General features: G+C 39.9%; 1 protein-coding gene across 1 annotated transcript; it reads right to left on the bottom strand.

Moving 5' to 3' along the window:
* Nucleotides 1-4,156: 4,156 nt before the first annotated feature.
* Nucleotides 4,157-7,474, bottom strand: GHSR (growth hormone secretagogue receptor). Its single transcript, XM_039236547.1, has 2 exons — nucleotides 6,679-7,474; nucleotides 4,157-4,461 (listed from the first exon to the last, which is right to left on the bottom strand). The coding sequence occupies exons 1-2, from the start codon at nucleotides 7,472-7,474 to the stop codon at nucleotides 4,157-4,159; spliced, it is 1,101 nt and encodes a 366-aa protein (XP_039092478.1).
* Between the last annotated feature and the right edge of the window lie 13,016 nt (nucleotides 7,475-20,490).

Raw genomic sequence — 20,490 nt, forward strand, 5'->3', positions numbered from 1 at the left:
TTTGTATAAAATTTTTTTAAAAATAGGAAAAACACAAAATAAGCCTTATGCAAACTTTCTCCCTCACCTGCTCCAAATCCAAACTTAGATTACTGCCAAGAATTAACATGACTGAATTCATTTAATATGAATAAATAAGTGATATGAGCTAAAAGTGGTTGACCTTTGCCACCAGCACATCACTTTCTATTGATTTTGACTTGCAGCTTATTCTCCAGATAAAAATACTTGTGTTATCAATTCATTGAATTAACATTGGCTACTAACTATCTAGTTACGTTATAATTGGAAAGATTCTAGCCAGTGTCGCAAATTAAATTGCAAAGAAATCACAGGAGGGTCATTAGATAAACATCTTTTTCTTTAATGACATTATTTACACTAGATACAGTGTTTCTGAAAGCAGAAAACTCTATTCCAATCATTTAGACAATGTGAGAAGAAATTTTGATATATGTGCACATGTATGTCACGTTTTAAAGGTGTACACACTGTTGTCTGAAAGACAAGTGAGTGTTCTCAGGCACCAGTCTTGCAAAAAATCTGACAGGTTGTTGTTTTTGTTTTATTTTTGTTTTTTGAATTAAGTTCAAGCATACCGATAAGTGAAAAACAGACAAAAATTATAGCAAAAATTGCCAATGTCAACTAATAATTGTAAATTGTAAGAAAAGCATTAAAGCCTCTCAAGAAAAGCATTAGAGGGGCACCTGGTGGCTCAGTCGGTTAAGCATCCGACTTTGGCTCAGGTCATGATCTCACGGTTCATGTGTTCGAGCCCCGCATCAGGCTCTGTGCTGACAGTTAGCTCAGAGCCTGGAGCCTGCTTCAGATTCTTTGTCTCCCTCTCTCTGACCCTCCCCTGCTCACGCTGCCTCTCTCTCTCTCTCTGAAATAAATAAAACATTAAAAAAAAAAAAAAGAAAAGAAAAGCATTAGCGTAAAATAGCTGGTGTTCCAAGAAAAAGCCCATCGCTCTGACCTTCACTGCAGTAAGAAGCTGACCATAAAGAAATGGTTTCCAAGTCTGACCAGTCATTAGAAATGTTTCTAATCCTCAGCACCACAAAACTATGATTTTAAATAACTCATGGCAAGAATGTTTTCTTTAAAGAAATTATTAAAAATTTCTTACTCATGTATCATCACTTCCTATAATAAAAAAGACCCAACCCTTGATTCTGTGACCTGGTGGAAGGTATAGTGACAGATGCCTCATTGCTGAAGAACCAGGAAAATGGAAACACAGATTAAAACTGAAACCAACTCCTTTCCTTATATTAATGAACAATGCTGTGAGTGTAATTACCACTAGCAGACATACTAAGTGCATCTACAAATCTGACTGGTTTGTGTAGCAACAGCCCATTTTGAATTTCTTTTCAGCCAAATACACAACACAGGGAAATGAATAACCCCTTAAAATCTGGAGAATAATTTGATTCAGTGTCACCTGGAGATGTTTATTTCATAACTTAAAGACCTTTATTAGTTATCTACTTCAATATGACACACAAGTGATCATGAGCTCATTAAGGATAAAATCCTTGGTTTATGAGTCTATAGAGCTTAGAACATACCAAGCACATACTAAATGTTTGTGAAATGATGGACTTTTAGAAAGAATATTCCTCAGTGTAAGTTCCTCTTTTCCCTGAGTCTTAACCAATTTATGGGGTATGATGATAACAAGATGTTACAAACAATAAAAAGGCAATGATAGAAGAGGGCAAATTAAAGATCTGTTTCTCTAAACATTATCTCTGAGTTCACTTATCAACATCAGTGAAGGGCATTGGTGGTCCTTGCTATGTAACTATGACCTGTGAGTGAGTTAGGCTGAGACTATAGGCTTGAACTCACAAGAAAGGAAAGACCATTAAATACGTAGGCAACAAATTGAGAGTTTGGTGTGGTTTTCTCCAAAGTAATCAACTGCGTAATGGAAGTCAAACCTTCTTTGCTTGTTTTCTCTCAAGTAGGATATACTTGTAGACAAAAAAAATCAAAGGTTTCAGGAAAGTTAATTACATCTTTGGGATTTGCTGGACCCTATGTAGGAGAATAATGCTGAATGACCTAATGAGTAACTCATAGGCATAAATGAATGAGAGTATTTTTAAAAAGAGTGCATCAGCACTCCCAAGAATTAACTGAATAATCAATTCGCAAAAGTTGTGATTTTAGACTAAGCTGATGCAGTTTTAGTGTCAAGAAGGACTTCAAAAATATTTTTCTCCAGGGTTGCCTGGATGGCTCAGTCGGTTAAGCATCCGACTTCGGCTCAGGTCATGATCTCACGGTTAGTGGGTTCGAGTCCCATATTGAGCTCTGTGCTGACAGCTAGCTCAGAGTGTGGAGCCTGCTTCAGATTCTGTGTCTCCCTCTCTCTCTGACCCTCCCCTGCTCATGCTGTCTCTCTCTCTCTCTCTCTCTCTCTCAGAAATAAAAAAAATTAAAAAAAAATATTTTTCTCCAGATATCATTCTAATTATAATTATGTTTTTCATTTTTCTAAGATGAACAATCAATTATTTCAGCTAAATAATCTTTACTTTTGGTAGGAGAGTAAATCAATCATGGCAATAATTTCCCTAACTGGTTCATATACTTCCATAGTTGAACAAATAACTTCATGTAGGAATTGCTTACATGACTTAATATTGTGTGGGATTATCGTGACATCATTTTTAGAATAATATACTTAATGTGCAAAGAGTTGACTATGCAGGGAGCAATGTCAATACAAATTTATAACCGAAATTCTCACTATTTAGTTGAAGGTACTTAATCATTCATAAGTATGAATCAGAGGGAGACCGGGAATCCAAGTAAACATATCTATCAAACAAACAGTGGGATGGAAATAACAAAACTGATTTGAGACAGGACATGGTATAGGCATTTTGAAATAAATGGCTATAAGATATTTTAAAGTTTTGAATATCAATAAGCAGTAGCATTTAAGGATTCTGAATTTTTCACCATTTGAAAAATGTCTATGTTCACCAAGTTCCTATAAGCTTTCCAGAGTAAGTTATAAATTATTCCTTTATTCACAAAGCAAAGCCTTATGATTGGCTTAAGTATTTTTCTTACACCAAATAAGGCAGTTTATGATTTTCTATAATTTCTATAAAGTCTCATTTCCTGAATATATAAATACACATGTAATTCAACCTAATTTAAAAATGCCTCTTTATTTCATATCCATTTTCTTCCAAGCACACAGAATAGGGCATTTAGATGTAATTTTGAGGATTTATCACTCTAACATTCTGCTATGCTAGGCTCCCTATAAAAAACACTTCGGGGAATGAGTTTTATTTGTAAACATTTTTTATCAGATTAACAATAATTTCACATATACTCCAGAACTGCACTGTCCGATAGAGTAGCCACTAACCACATCTGAAAGGTGGCTTGAACAACATTAATTAATTTTAATTCACTGTAAATTTTAAAAATTCCAGTAGTTTTAGTTATTGGAAAATGTTTAGGTGTGTTTGGACCACTTAGATTTATGGAATCTACTTTTTCATCTGCAAATTTTATGAACCCTAAACACATCCAGTCTTACTGGCGAAACCTTAACATCCAAACTAAGGTGCACGGTAAACATAAACAACACTTCAGCGACTCTGTCCGAAAAAAAGGATGTCAAATTCTCATTATTAAGTTTTATATGGATTACTTAAGTACCTTGCATTATATTTCTCTTAGACAGCACTGATCCGGAGCTATATGAAAATTGCTAGTAGTTAAAAGGTATGTCTTAAATATTTTAATGTCATTCTCGTGATCAAATATTTTTATCATTATGAAAAAGTAAATCAGATTTAGTATTTTATGAAGTGCCCTAATTGCCCCTCTGCACATCCTCCTTTCTCCAAATTGTTAAGTCCTTGCTAGCACCAACAGCAGAATGCAAAATCATAGACAGTGAATACGCAAAACTAGTGTATGAGAGCACTGATGAGTGTGCCATCGAATCAAACTGCTCACACATTACAAGTTCTGTCTTTTCTTTCCTCCCAATTGTTTCCAGATCAGTGTGTTCCTAATTCCAAAATTAACCTTCAGCTTCCTCCCAAGTTCTGCTGTGCTATGGCTCTGGTTTAGAATAAGCGATGACTTTGCTCAGCAATGCGCTCGGTCATGTATTAATGCTAGATTCCGTCCAGGCCCGAGAACTTTCATCCTTCAGAGTGGAGAGCTTCCTCTGGGAGAAGGGTTCAAATCCCAGAAGTTTGAACACCGCCACACGGTACTTCTTGGACATGATGTTGTACAGGATGGGATTGATAGCAGCGCTGAGGTAGAAGAGGACAAAGGATACCAGGTTGCAGTACTGGCTGATCTGAGTGATCTCCAGGGAGCCAGGCTCGAAGGATTTGGAAAATAAATATCGTCCTACATGGAAAGGCAGCCAGCAGAGGATGAAAGCAAACACCACTACAGCTAAAAGGACAATGGGAGAGAGAGTGTGAGTTCAAGACATGTCATAGCAAGCCACATTCTATTTTGAAGACACAGTTTTGTTTTGATTATGCATAGCATGACCATTGATTTCAGAGAAGCATCAGGTTCTGTTTCTCCCTATTGCTACTTTTTAACTAGGATGAGTCTGTCTGGACTAACAGTTCAACCGTTTTTATTGAGCTTCCAATTGTTTCTATTTAACGACGATTTGAGTGGTTTTGTGACTAGACTGGCATATTGACTCAACAGTCTATTCACAAGAGTCCGCCATTTCACATGTGTTAGATATAGCCAAACACATATGAAGTGCAGTGGTTATACTCAACCGTTGCTGGGTATCAGAGTTTCCTGGGGCAGACTCCTTGTATGTAATATAGACTCATAAAAATAATATCCCTGAGAAGGAGACCAAGACACCTGCTTTTTTCTTTTCTGTTCTTTTTTTTTCTTTTTAAAGTTTCACAGAAGGCTGAATATGCATGCAGTCAGGATTGAGAACCACTGAGATGGATGATACTTTGCCATGTACAATAGGCATAAGTAAGTTATAAAAGACCATGAAAGCAACTAACATTAATTATCATCCATCCAAGTCTTCATGTTACCCAGGGCAGATAATTTTCTCCAGGACCTCTGAATTTCTGGATTAGTTTAAAATTCAGAAACCAAGGGAAAAATAACAGAAAATAATACTTTAGTCTTCGTACCACTTTAGTGATTCCTTTTAGAATGTCAAGGCAAAAGAAAATTAATATTGGCATTGAGACACCAGTGAGGAGAGTTAACAGCTTAAAAATAAAACGGGAGGAAATTATTAAACTTATTCTCAAAACTAAGTTGCGTAGGAGCAACCGACTGGCCACAGTAGCAACATGAATGTTAGAATCCCCTGGAGGGCACGAGCAGGGTTACAAAGTGTTAGTCACACTGTGAGAAGCACTTCACATTCTTTAAAAAACTGTATCACTTTAAAATACAGGATTCCAGGAACTATAAAATCACAAATACAAAATCAACCTGGAACAACTTCTAAGAAGCACGAAATATGTCGATAAACACAGAATGTTAGACTATAATGAGGACTAATAGAACGTAAAGATCCTGGTTTTGAAAAAGCAAGTAGAACCAATATTTTGCTTGTATGGGAACGCATTTTTTGTTTTACTTCACTGTACCAAGCACACATACTTAAATTTATGTAGTAAATATGCAATGCACTCGAGGCCTGATAATGCACCTACCTAGATGCTCTTGGAAGACCACTGGGGAGGAGTAGTGAGTCCTGTTGGCTCACACAAAGTCCTCTTTCCTCACGTGGGAAGCCTGCCTATCTTAGGTTATCCTACTTGATCCTGAACTACTCTAACAGGAGAAAGAGGTGGTCACAAAAACAAATGGCAACTCCAGCACTGATTTGTCATTGACTTCTCTTCAAAGCTAAAATAAACAGCAGTAGGATAAACAGAACTGATGCAATTGTCTGAAAAAATGCAGGTCAGAAAGTGTACCGCGATATTGAAAGAAAAATGAATCATTTCTGACAGAACTATCCACGTTCTTCATGTCTTTGGTTAAATTTACCACCGAAGGCTTTCTAGATCCTAAGGCCTCCTCCCCCCCCTCTCCCCCCCCCGTGCCTACTTTTTAAATGCAACTTGATATCTGCAAATTGAGGCAGGAAGCTCAATCTCACGTGTAACACTTATTAAAGACCACAATAGACTTTTATGAAATATTTCAGTTGTGAGGCAGTGTTTCTGGGCTGACAACATTCATGTAAGGGACGTACAAAGGTGGGGCATCTTTCCCTGACAAAAAGGAGACCAAAGGAGACGCGAAGAGATAGATAACAGAAGAAAGAGTGGAGACAGTGACATAGTGGGCATTGGGGCGGGGAGGGGTGGGGGGGAGAGGGGAGAGGACAGATGAACAGAACGGAAAACGAAACAGAGAGAGAGAAAGAGAGAGACGCACACACCACAGAGAAACTAAGAAACCAGAGAGAGCTCAAGACAAAACCGGGAGAGAGTAACTTGAGAGACATTCAGAGACTGAGAAAACCAGGGGAAAGAGGCGGAGGCTCTGGGAGAACGGGAAGGCGGGGAAGGCGCGGGGGGGGGGGGGGGGGGGGGGGGGGGGGGGGGGGGGGGGGGGAGAGGACACGGGAGAGCGAACTCCGGGCAAGCTGAGACCCACCCAGCATTTTCACGGTTTGCTTGTGGTTGTGGTCCCTTAGCGAGGCGCCCACCGCCGCGTCGCCGCGCTTTCTCCGCCACAGCTTCCTGCCGATGAGGCTGTAGAGCACAGTGAGGCAGAAGACGGGCAGGAAGAAGAAGACGCTGGACACCCACACCATGACCGTGAGCAGCCCCGAGCGCACGGCAAACTCGGTGGCGCGACACTCGCTGGTGGCCCGAGGGTCCGTGCCGTTCTCGTGCTCCACCCCGACCAGCACGAAGATGGGCCCGGCGCTGCAGAAGGCCACGGCCCAGATGACCAGGATGACCAGCTTCACGCGGCCCTTGGTCACCACCACCTTGGCCCGCAGCGGGAAGCAGACGGCGAAGTAGCGCTCGACGCTCAGCGCCGTGATGGTGAGCACCGTGGCGTAGGTGCAGCTCTCGCTGACGAACTGGAAGAGTTTGCAGAGCAGGTCGCCGAAGTTCCAGGGCCGGTACTGCCACAGGCGGACGAGGTCCAGGGGCATGCAGAGGAAGATGAGCAGGTCGGAGAAGGCCATGCTGGACAGGTAGAGGTTGGTGGTGGTGCGCAGCTCGCGGAAGCGCGACACCACTAGCACGGTGAGCAGGTTGCCCGCGACGCCCACCACGAAGAGCGCCACGCAGGTGGCTGTGACGCCGGCCAGCAGCGGCGCGGGGAAGAGCTGCAGCAGCTCGTCGGGAAGCGAGTCGTTGTCCGGGGGAGCGTCCCAGCCCAAGTCCGGCAGCGTGAGGTTGTAGCCCGGCTCCTCGCTCGGCGTCGCGTTGCGCATGCTGCGGGCTCCCTTCAACCGGCTCTGGGATGCGACGGCCCCGAGAGGCTGGATCCGGCTTGCCCCCGAGGGTGCCCTTAGCCGCGAGACAGCGCGAAGGAGGAGCCGGCGCGGGCTCGCAGGGAGGATGCTTGGAGAGGAGAAAAGAGGTAAGTGAGCGGCAGAGGCTCTGGGAGAAGGTGAGATTGACAGCTTGGGGCCCGTAAGGGGGGAGGGAGGGAGACGCACGCGCGCGCACGCACTGGTGGTGAGGCCGAGTGACCCACGCCTTCCTGATACCTCTCTTCCCCCCCCCCCCCCCCCCCCCCCCCCCCCCCCCCCCCCCCCCCCGGTATCTCCGCCAAGCGTAGCCTCTGGCTGGCGCCCGCTCGCGTACCTTCGCCTTCGCAGGGGCAGCCCCGCGCGTCCCGCCTCTCCGGCGCGTTCTTGCCCCTTCTGCGCCTCGAGCTTCCCCGGAGCGTCCGGCTCGCGGCGAGCTCGGAGACCCGGCACTGCGCAACGGGAGAGAGGCGCTCTCGTTCCAGCCGTGGGCGCTGTCAGCGTGGAGTGGTCTAGAAGGACAGGTCACACCCGAGGTGGGGGCGGGGACGGCGGGAGTGGCGCGGAGAATGCCTTCAGTGGCCGGACGCTCCCGGACCTGGTGGGGAGAAGAAGCGAGTGTGCCCCACCGGACGCCAAAAGAGAAATAGGGAGAGAGACAGAGACAGAGAGAGAGAGACAGAATGAGAGAGAGAGAGAGACGGGGGGGAGAGAGAGAGAGGAGAGAGAGAGAGAGAGGAGGTGGGGGAGAGAGAGAGGCACACAGAGAGAGAGAGGAGAGAGAGAGAGGAAAGAGAGACAGGATGAAGGAAGGAAGGAAGGAAGGAAGGAAGGAAGGAAGGAAGGGAAGGAGGAAGGGAGGGAGGGAGGGAGGAAGGAAGGAAGGAAGGAAGGAAGGAAGGAAAGGAGGAAGGAAGGAGAGAGAGAGAAGAAAGGAAGGAAGGAGAGAGAGAAAGAGAGAGAGAGAGAGAAAGAACAGACAGAGAGAGAGAGAGACCTCGTGTTTGTGTTTTGATCAGAGATGAGACTAGTGCACACGTGGGAAGGACCTCACACAATTCTAGAACCTATCATCGTGTTAACCAAGGCACACAGGCTCAGAGTCATGTAGCCACTTGTCCAAAGTCACACAGCGAGGAGGTGGGGGACCCAGAGACTAGACTTGGAGCTCCCTCCGGATTTGGACTTCTGAGCACGAAGGACAAGATGTGTTGAATAAACTCTCTTCTGAGTCCTAGCCCTTTGTATAGTCCTTCACCTTAGCCGCTGGCTGTGGTGAGGGATTTGTTGTGTAAGGTATTACTTTGCCTTATGCAAACCTCGGGGTGAAGGTGGGAGCGGGGAAGGAGGGGTAAAAAGAAAGGAACGTGGTGGGAGGGTGGAGAAGGCAAAGGAGGAGGAGCACAGGCCGTGAGGCTGGCACGTGGAGGGTGCCCAGTAAACATTTTTTGAAGCCTGCTTGAGTAAGATCAGCTGTCTGTAGCTGTGTTCACATGGTCAGGGCCATTCACCGTTTTATTTTAAACTGCGAGGATGCTTTGAGGACCTCTGGGACTGGGTGTCAAGTGTCAGGGACAGAGTTGGATCTCAAAAAATACATACACACACACACACACACACACACACACACAGACACACACACACACGGGCTGTGTTTCTGTTACTGTGGTTGCCGTTTAGGAGCAGGAGCTGCGTCTCATGGAACTGCGTTGGAGGCGGCTTGCAGGGTGACATCCCTGTTACGTAACCCCTGTTACGTCCCTCTGCCCAGAGCCAGGAATCGACAACCTAAGACGTGAGACTGTCGACTGCCCGCAGTCTCACCTAGCAGCTGCACCTCTTCCTGCCCGGCGTCTTGGGAACAACCTGAGGGCGTGTTCAGCACCGCGGCCAGCGACTGGCCCCTGCGTACTGCGCTCCGCAGCTTTCCAAAACCGCGGCCACGCCGCCCTCCGCTCTTTCCACTTATGCCTCAGCACGGGCAGTCTTACTCCACGCGGAAGCAGGGGAGATTCCTCCCGAGCACAAAAGGCATTAAGCTGCTCACTGCACACACCTACCTACAGGTGCTCACCTGTCCCTGGAAGTAGATGAAAATCCTTTTACTGTGTATAAGAGAAGGCTTTCCCAAAGCCTTTTACTGTGTTTGCATATGACTTTGACAGGTGTTTTGCATCACATGTACTATCTAAATTGTTAATGCTAAAAAGCCCACAAAGACCTATGGCTGAATGAATCCACACAATCACGACAGATTCCACACATAGTGAGAGACTGGATGAAGGAGGTTTGAAATAGGCATCCTACTAGAGAGCACACTACATCGGTTATCAGTGGTGTGTTACAGATATGCCAAATTGACTTTCATTATTATTTTTAATGTTTATTTATTTTTGAGAGAAAGAGAGAGAGCGTGCGCAGGGGAGGGGCAGAGAGAGTGAGACAGAACTGGAAGCGGGATCCAGGTTCCTCTTTGTCAGCACAGAGCCTGAGGTGGGGCTTGAACTCATGAAATGTGAGATCATGACCAACCAAAGTGAGACGCTTAACTGACTGTGTCACCCAGGTGCCTCTCTCCCACACTTGGCTTCAAAAAATTTTTATTTCAAACTACTATTATTTTTAAAAAGATTACAACTAGGTCAGGCCACCAGTTACAGTTGACTTTAACACTTCCCACCTACATTACCAGTAGATCTATGTGTGTAGACAGATCTTCAGTGCAGAAAACAGACTAGGATAAATAAAAATACTGTAGGAAGTTACTGTCTAAGAATAAAAATCAGAAAAAGATTGTGGGGCATATTTCTAGTCTACTTAGTGCTAAAACAAGGATGATAAGAAAAAAACTTTTAAAAATCTGTGGTGATAAAAATTGGGCAAGTTGGCTAAAATAGCCAGGTATTTAACTGCATTCGATCATTTTCTAAAATGTAGACAAATTTGTATTGTGTGATGAAAAAGAAACAAGGGATAATATTGAAATTGGTCCATTCATTTATAACACATGATGTTATATAATATATAAAATTGTCTATAAGTATGTGCTAGGCACTGGGAATAACAAAATAAATAAAACCCAGGCAGGCCTTATGTTTATAAACTTACAGTCTAGAGAGAAAAATATAGTTAAACAGGCAATTCCAGTATAGTATGATACATGTATTTGAAGAAGCAGATACAATGAGCTCTGTTGAAATACGGAGAAACAACAATGAACTACATAGGGGTTTAGGGATGGCTTCTCAGAGGAAATGGTATCTGAGCTGAATCTTGAAAGTTGAGTTTTGTCAGATTAAGCAAAGCATGCTCAACTGTTCAGACAGGGGCACAAAGGCACATTAGAGCAAATGAGCCCATCAGGCCTTGTCCTTTGAATGGTGTCGGGAGTATTATCATGGATTTATGGATTTTTATATAGCCAATGCACACCAATCAATCTTTTTTTTCTTTTTGATTCTCCAGTTGTCCTGTGTTTAGCCTATGAGATCCTTTTCAAGCCAGCTCCAGAGTCTTTTGACATGATTTACTTGGATTTTGAGAACTTCCTTACTTTATAGCACAATAAAATATCCCTAGCCCACCTTGTAAAATCTCTACTCTAGACCTAGGGTAGCCATTCCTCCAGAAATTCCTGGTACCTTTTATTGGAAATGCCATTTAGAGACCTGAATTTGGGCATTAGGGCTGGTTATTGCCCCTGGAATATTGTGGACTAGACCCTGTCTGTGGACACAGCTAGAATATATTTTTTTAAGAAATCATGGGATAATAATGATGATGATACAGTAGATAAATCAGAAGTACCCTTATCAAGTGATCAAAATTAGTATTATCCATGTGATACTCTGGGAAGGACATAATGTCACTTATGCATTGGAATGTACAACCTCAATCTGGTCACAAGGAACATCAGACAAATTCAAAATGAGGAATATTCTATTCTAAAAATTCTCTTTGTTTTATAAAACAAAGACTGAGAAAATGTTCCAGACTAAAGGAGACCAAAGAAGTATAACCTCCAAACATAATTCCTGATTCTAGACTGGATCCTAACCTGGAGGGGAAAAAACTGCAATGCAGGACAATATTGGGTCATTAGCAAGCTTAGAATACGGCACATGATTAGATAGAAATATTGAATTAGTGTTAAGTTTACTGAAGTTGGTAATTCTGTAAGAGAAAATATCCTTATTCTTAAAAATATATACTCACCATGATTTATGCACCTGTTTCTGAAAAATAATCATATGTGTGTAGATAAATAGAGCAAATGATAAAACAAATGGAGTGAAATATTAATAATAAATGAATTGAGGGAAAGGGTTAAAAGATTTTCTTTGTACTATTCATTCAACTTTTCTTTAATTTTGAAATTATTTCCATATAAAAATTAAGAAGTCATAAGTTTATATAGGTAATTAAATTTCCAATTATTTTCTCAACTTATTTGATTTTATATTTACACTGACCATCCTGGTTTCTAACCACATAATCATAATCATTTGTTACAATATTCACTGAATGATTTCAAACTGATATTAGCATTGCCACTAATAGTAAACTTAACAAATAAAGTCTGAGATTTTCCTGCAGATCTCTTTTGTCCTCAGAATATGTCCATTAAGTGTTCTAAAATTACTTGAAATAATGCTTTTCTATGTGTGATTATGTTACCATTTTGACAAATAGGATTTATTTGTTTCAGTTAATCTCAATTTTAGTATTATTTCAAAATTTTAATTTAATTTTATTTTTTTAAAAGTAAACTCTATGTCCATTGTGGAACTTGAACTTACCACCCTGAGATCAAGAGTCACATGCTATACTGACTGAGCCTGCTAGGTGCCCTAAGTGTTATATTTTAATTTCTAAAACATTTATATGATTTGACAATTAAAACTTTAAAGCAAAGTGTGTCCTAAATTTAAAACTTTAAACCAAACAATATTCAGGAAAAAGTTACTTCTTTTTCATACTCCCCAATAGACATTTTTAAAAATTTAGCTTCTGATTAGCCTGTCTTGTTTGTGCTTCTATAAGTGTGTGTGTGTGTGTGTGTGTGTGTGTGTGTTTCTGTAGCCTCCATAAAAGTTATTATCCTAGATACATTGTTCACTATCTTGGTTTTTTATCATAACGTTACACTCTAGAGTTCGCTTGTATCAATACTTTTTAAAAAATTTTTTATGTTTATTTATTATTGAGACAGAGAGAAACAGAGCATGAGTGTGGGAGGGGAGAGAGAGAAGGAGACACAAAGGGAGACACAGGCTCCAGGCTCTGAGCTGTCAGCATAGAGCCTGACACGGGGCTCAAACCGACAGACTTGTGAGATCATGACCTGAGCTGAAGTCGCCCGCTTAACAAACTGAGCCGCCCAGGTGCCCCTCATATCAATACTTTTTAAATGGTTTTATAGTACTCCATTTGGAGAAAGTTACATAGTTTCTATTATGGAGATGTACTTTACTTTCATTCTTCCAATGTTTCACTGTTTTTGTTTGTTTATATGTTTTAATAATCTTTTACTGCTATAAATAATACTGCCTCACATGTCAGGTATATTACAGAATGTGTTACAGAATAATATAAAACAAAATTACAGTTTAATAAAAGAAGAACTGGCACATGGCACACGCAACTTATTGAATAGCACAAATAAAGGAAAGTTGGAGAGGCAGCATATAGTGCCTGAGTGAAAATACCTATGGAAATTTAGTATTTTTATTACATTATATTTTTATTACATTACATTTTTAGAAGTGGAATTGTTGGGTCAAATAATAAAAGTACCTGTAATTTTGTTATACAGTAGTCCCCCATTATTCATTCCAAGACCCCCTGTGGATACCTGAAGCCGAGGATAGTACTGAGCTCTATGTATACTATGTTTTTTCTTATGCATACATACCTGTGATAAAGTTGAATTTATAAATGAGGCACAGGAAGAGATTGACAATTACTGCTAATAAAATGAAACAATTATAACAATATGCTGTAATAAAATTACATGAATGTGGTCACTCTCAAAATATCTTATTACACCATTCTCACTCTTCTCGTGATAATGTGAGATGACAAAATGCCAATGTGATAAGATGAAGCGAGGTGAATGAGGTGGGCATTGTGATGCAGCATTAGGCCATTATTGACTTTCTGCCAATGCTCAGAAGAGGGATCATCTGCTATGGACTGCAGCTCATCATGGGTAACTGAAATCACAGGAAATGACACTGTGGATAAGGGGGGAGCTGGGAGAATACTGTATATCACCGCATTTCTCTCCTTCAGTTTATACCAAATTGTATCTCCATTAACAATGAATAAGAGTGCTTGTTTTCTTCCAACCTCTGCAACAGTTTTGTCAATTCTTAGATTTTTGTCAATTTGTTAGATGAGATATGGTTTATCAGTGTATTTTTAATTTACATTCTTTTATTAAGAGTGAGGTAGAACATCTTTTAATATGTTCAAGGGCTATGTGCCTTTTTTTTGTATGAGCTTCTAGGCTATGAATTTTGCTCATTTTTCTATGGGACTGTTGTTTTATTTAAAATTGATTTTTAGGAGCTCTTTTTGTGTTAGGGAGACATCTCTTTGAAATAGCAAAAATTGAAAATATTTTCTCCGGCTGTTCATTTGTCTTTTTAATATTGCTTATGGGGTTTTTATTTTGATATTCAAAAGTTTAAAATTTGGGCGTCATCAAGTTTGTCAGTCTTTTTTGTTATTGTTTCTGGATTTTTAGTTTTTTTTATTTATTTATTTATTTTTAAGAAATATTTCAAATTGGGATTTATTTCTTTATTTTTTTAAATGTTTTATTTATTTCTAGGAGACAGAGAGAGAGAGAGACAGAGCGAGCAGGGGAGGGGCAGAGAGAGAGGGAGTCACAGACTGAAACAGGCTCCAGGCTCTGAGCTGGCAGTCAGCACAGAGCCCGACGCGGGGCTCGAACCCACGAACCGCGAGATCATGACCTAAGCGAAAGTTGGACGCTTAACCGACTAAGCCACCCAGGCGTCCCTTTTTAGTTTTATTTATAAAAGCTATACTCATTGCTGGATTATGAAATATTTCATCCACGTTTTATTATGTTACTTTGTGCTTTTTTTTTAACATTCATATTTCTAATCCATTTGCAATTTATTCTGGTCCATGAAGTGATATATAGATCCAATTTTATCTTTTCCAAATGATTATCCAGTTGTTTCAACATTGTGTATTAAAAATTCCATTTTTTCCTAATAATTTGAGGTGTCTCCTTTGTCATATATAAAATTTCTCTATGTATTTTCAAAGCCTGGACTCATCACTTGGACACTGTATACTGCCACTGTATGCTTTATTTGTGCTTTTCCATAGTGTACTATCATGTGCCATTTCTTCTTTAAGCTGTAATTATATTTTATATTATTCTTGAACATTTGACTTAATTATATCTTTTTTTTGGTATTAATTAGATCTAGAATTGGATACATCAGGAACTTAAAAAGAAAGGGCGACTGAAACATGATTCAAGTTCATGGATTCTTTTTTTTTTTTTCTAAAAGAAATCAGAATATAGGATGTGTAGGGCTGGTATGATGTGATCAGGAATAGTGTTCCTTCTGCCTTTCTGCTTTATCATACCTTGTGAATGGCTTTCCATATCAAAATTGCTTCATGGTCCAAGATTACTGCTGGAACTATAGTCATTCAAATGACTGGGCAAGAAGAAATAGAAGAGGAGATGGAAAGGGCTTTCTTAGAAGCTCAACTCAAAAACTCCCACCTATATCAAGTTGGCCAACTCCTCTTCAGGGAGGCTGGGAAATTTACTTTTATAGCAGGGCACATTATCACTCCCAAGGTTCTAGATATGATAAAATAATTTGCAACCTCTACCGTATTTCCCAGCCAGAATACAGTTTGAGAACAAAAATACTTCTTTCCTTAAATGACCCATAAAACTTAGTATAGAGTCTTATAGGAGGCAGATCCTTTAAACTAAATATTTAGTGATTTGATTACATTTTTATTTCATTTGAAATCATATATGTAAACATAGAACATAAGAGAAGATTCATAAGGAAACTTAAGTGTTACATTGTACTTTTAATAAACATACATAATTTATTTTCATATTTCATTCAAACCTTGTAGATATATTTGACTTTATCACTTTTACTTTTTTATCACATCATGTAGCATCATTTAAAGAATATCATGCACATATTTCCAACTAAGAAATACACTTTTTTTTCAGATGGGCAAGCTGTAAGAATCCAGATTTAATATCAAGTACATCAATGGAGGAGAAAAATTGTATTTCTACAAAAAATTTAATCTTAGGATTCAGGCATTCAGGCAGGCACCTAACAAGCATTTTCTAGCTAGCAAATAAGATACATTATCATGAATGATCACTATGAATAATTAAATAATTATGCATTTTAGAAATTCATTTAAAAATATGTATGCTTCTCTGATTATAGAAGTAACATATGTTGCTTAATTACTCAAACATGTTAGAAAATCCCAGATATCCATCTATTTCCAAAGTTTCTCCATAGGCATTCCAGTGGGACTTTCCATATTACTCATTTTACATCTGATGTTAAGCATTATGATTTTCAACATAGTCATCTCAAACATAAGTAATACCAAAATTTATTTATTTAATTTGTCAAAGTTATATATTGGTTTATAATTTAAATAGTTATATAAAGCTAATTAACCATGCTCTCACTGGGTTATGTATTATTTATTGACACGTTGTTATGGAAGAAGAGTATTTATCTCTCTTACATTCTTAACCCATGCTTCACCTCTATCCAAGGACGTGTGCACACACACACACACATAACTTCTTCATCTTCCAAATACAATCACACCATAATTTTGGGTTAGATATATCTTCAAGCACACATATTTTACGTGTATATAGATATTAGTAAATCCAAACCATGTAAGATAACATTCTCCTTTCTTGAGCCACATTTTGTTTTCTTTGCCCATGCAGTGGAAAAGTATGGATTTGCCATTAATAGATATGGGAAAAATTGGAAGTGTAGCAGGTTTTGAAAGGAAGACTAAGAGCTTAAGTTTAGATGTGCAAAATTAGAAAAGCTTACTAGAAAGTTAAAAAGACAATCGGAGAAGAGAATTGGATATATTGGTATGGAGTTCAGGGCTAGAGATACAAATCTGGGAATAATTAGCAATAGGTAGCTTTTAAAGTCAGGATGCCAACTGCAATAACCTATGGAATGAGTTTAGCTAGAAAAGATAAGAGGTCTAAGGGCCTTGAGATTTGGAGCCATTCGACTTTTAGAGGTAGGAGATCATGAGAATTAGCAAAAGATACTTATAAATGGTCAGTAGAATAGAATTGCAACTTTGGAGCATGTGACAGTCTAGAAGACAAGTGAAGAAAGTATATCCAGGAAGAAGGAGTGATCAGTTGTATCAGATACTTCCATGGGTTAAGTAAGATGAGAATTGGCCATGGCATTTAGCAACATGGAATTAATTGTTAATTGATGATCTTGGTGGCATGTTGAGGATAAATCTATTTGGTTCAAGTAATCATAGGAGAAAATACTTTGGAGACAGTGAATATAGACAACTTTTTAAAGAGAAAATAGTTTGGGAGAGGGAGGGAGGCAAACTGTGAGAGACTCTTGAATGCTGAGAACAAACTGAGGGCTGATGGGGGTTGGGGAGAGGGGAAGGGGGGTGATGGGCATGGAGGAGGGCACTTGTGGGGATGGGCACTGGGTGTTATATGTAAACCAACTTGGCAATAAACTAAGAAAAAAAAAAGAGATTTATTATAAAGGGAAGGAAATCAATGATGTGATAGGTAGAGGAGGATGTGGGTCCAGGGAAGTTCTTTTTAAAACTGTAATAAATAACAGTAGTTTGTGTGCTGTTGTGAATAAAATGCTCTAATGGGGAAACTTGAAAGTGTGGTTTTAAAAAATGTGGAAAAATAAGAATTGCTCCAGTGGCATTTCTAAGAGGGGCTGGACCTAGTAGTCAGGCAAAAGAGATGGCTTCTGTAGGAGTGTGGTTAGTTCATCCCCAAGGACAGGAGAGGATGCAGAATATGTGAGCATAGATGTGGGAGGGTAGATAAGTATGCAGGTGTGACTTCTGGGAGTTCTTTGACAGCTTTGGTTTCCTCAGCAATACAGGAAGGAAGGGCAACAGCTGAGAGTGGGTGGGGAAAGAGGTAATGGAGGATGGAGCAAAGAGATGCAAGTATGAGACAGTTGTCTAGGAAAGTCAGAAAGCGAACACGCGAGGTTAATATCTGATTGCTGGGCAGCAGTAAGGGCCCACTTGAGGTTAATGATCATTAATCCGACAACATAACTGTTGGTTTTCCCATTTTTATGGGAAAGTTATGTTCAGTTGCACTGGTGCAGAATTGAAGTGGAAGGAAAATTTAATTTAACCAGGGTTATGATTTTGTTCAGAAAAGATGAGAAAGCACAAGAGAAACAAAGATGTGGAGGTTCTATCCAAGGAATTGATTAGAGTTATTGACCATTGAGCTTAAGCTAAATGAAAGAAAGAAGAGAGTACATGAGTAGGGCAAGGAACTGAGAGAATATGATTAGATCAATGGTCTCTTTGTTTCCAGGCTATAAAAATTTCACAAGATGTGCCTTAGTGTGAGTGTTTCTCCAATCATTATGCTCCATGGTCTTTTGGGTTTTCAATTTATGTTCTTCAGCTCTACAAAACTTTATTCAATTATTTTTTGTTACATACCTCTCCCACCACTTTCTCTAGTCTCCTTTTTAAGACTCCTGTTATTCAGGGGCGCTTGGGTGGCTTAGTCGGTTGAGCGTCCGACTTTCGCTTAGGTCATGATCTCATGGTTCGTGGGTTCAAGCCCCGCGTCGGGCTCTGTGCTGACTGCCAGCTCAGAGCCTGGAGCCTGTTTCAGAGTCTGTGACTCTCTCTCTCTCTGACCCTCCCCTGCTCACACTGTCTCTCTCTCTCTCTCTCCTAGAAATAAAAAAAAAAAAAAAGACTCCTGTTATTCATATATCGGACCTTGTATCTTTTGTTTTGTTTTGTTTTTCTTTCTCATTCTTATTTCATGAATCCAATATCATCTCATAGTGCCCTGGAAATACTAATTGTAATTTTTGGAAATTTTATTTTGCTCCTTGCACTTTGTTTTTTTCAAAGTTCTTATATTCTAATATAATGTAACCCCATGCACCCACCCCCACCCTCAAATGTTATCAACATTTTGCCAATTTTGTTTCATCTATTCCATCAACTTTTGCATATATATCTTTTAATACAACATAAAACAAAAACCCAAAATCAAATAACAATAGAAGATATGGTTCAAACATACTAGGACATATTAAGAAAGAGAGAGAGAACTAGTGGAAGAAGGGAGCCCTGGGAGAAGTGGATTATATAAGACCACCTCTGAGAGGTGCGATGAATGATCTCTTGGACTCTAAGTGTATTTGCAAGATTTTAGAAGTAATATTTTATTCTTTTAGATAATAGATTGTAATGCCCATTGTTTTAGACAGGAGGGAATAATGACAAATTTACATACAACACTATATGTATATTATGATGATGTGAAAGAGTGAGATGCTAAGATTTTAAATTTGTTTCATGTTAATGATATATAGTACTCCATTATAACTCATTCAACATTTGAGCTTCAAAATCCCTAACGATGTATCAAAAGCATGAAGGAAAACCCCCAAATGAGCAGTAACATCTGTGTAGTAGGATTACAGGTCATTTTTACTTTGTTCTACACTTCTCGACTTTCAAATTTCTACAGTGGAAAAGTATTACATTTATAAAAACAGCATATTTAACATGTACTTAAATTCCTTTATTATTTTCTTTTTTGTTGTTTTATTTATTTTGAGGAACAGAGAGAGGAGGAGAGAGAGAGGATCCCAAGCATGCTCTGCACTGTCAGCACAGAGCCCAATGTGAGGCTCGAACTCACGAGCTGCCGGATCATGACCCGAGCCAAAATCAAGGATTGAACGCTTAACCAACTCAGTCACCCAGGCTGTCCCTTTTGTCTATTTTCTTAAAGAAGAAAAAGTTTAACCATGAACTGTGTGTTCTAAGGATACAATTGGGATATGGTAGTTTTCCTCAATGTAGTCTCCATTCTGAAGTTTCCCTTAGCTGCTTTTTTGGCCCTGTCTGGGAGAAAAATAAGGGATCATTCTTGGGAAGACATTCCTATAGCCCTATCCCCCAAGTCTCCCCTGAATGATCATCCCTCCTTCTTCCTTGCTTCCAGCCTTTTGCACCATGAGGTCCATCAGTACTGACATTGCAGTGTGACGGACACTGAAGGCCCACTCTCTGATGAGATGGATGTGTAGAGTGATGCATAATTCAACTAATTTGGTTCAACTTTAAGCCGTTTATTAGGATCCTTGAATCATCAGATGACTCCTCTGAGTCCCTTTGACTCTTATTGTGGTAAAATATACTGTGTGTATGTGTGTGTGTGTGTGTGTGTGTGTGTGTGTATTTCTAACCATTTTTGAGTGTCCAGTGGCATTAAGTACATTATCATTGTACAATCATCACCACCGTTCATCTCCAGAACCGTTTTCATCTTCCTAAACTGAAACTCTATATCCATTAAATAACTCCCCTTTCCCGCTCTCTCTGGCACCTAACCACCACCATTTACTTTCTGTCTTTATGAATTTGACTTCCCTAGGTACCACATATCATTATAATTGAACAATATTTGTTCTTCCATGGCTGGGTTATTTCATTTAGCAGAATAGCTTTGAGATTCATTTATGTTGTAGCATGTGCCAGAATCTCCTTCTTCCTTTTCAAGGCTGAATAATATTCCATTATATACTGTGTATATACCACATTTTGCTTATCTGTTCATCCATCAGTGGACATTTGAGTTGCTTCCACACTTCGGCCATTGTGAATAATGCTGCTGTAAATAT

Source organism: Hyaena hyaena, unplaced genomic scaffold (genome assembly GCF_003009895.1).
Source record: "Hyaena hyaena isolate Hyena2069 unplaced genomic scaffold, ASM300989v1 scaffold_112, whole genome shotgun sequence".
NCBI lineage: Eukaryota > Metazoa > Chordata > Mammalia > Carnivora > Hyaenidae > Hyaena > Hyaena hyaena.

Coding starts and splice junctions, on each gene's coding strand:
- GHSR (XM_039236547.1), bottom strand. CDS start 7,474: ATGCGCAACGCGACGCCGAGCGAGGAGCCGGGCTACAACCTCACGCTG. Junction 4,462..6,678: donor GCAAACCGTGAAAATGCTGG/GTGGGTCTCAGC, acceptor TTGTCCTTTTAG/CTGTAGTGGTGTTTGCTTTC.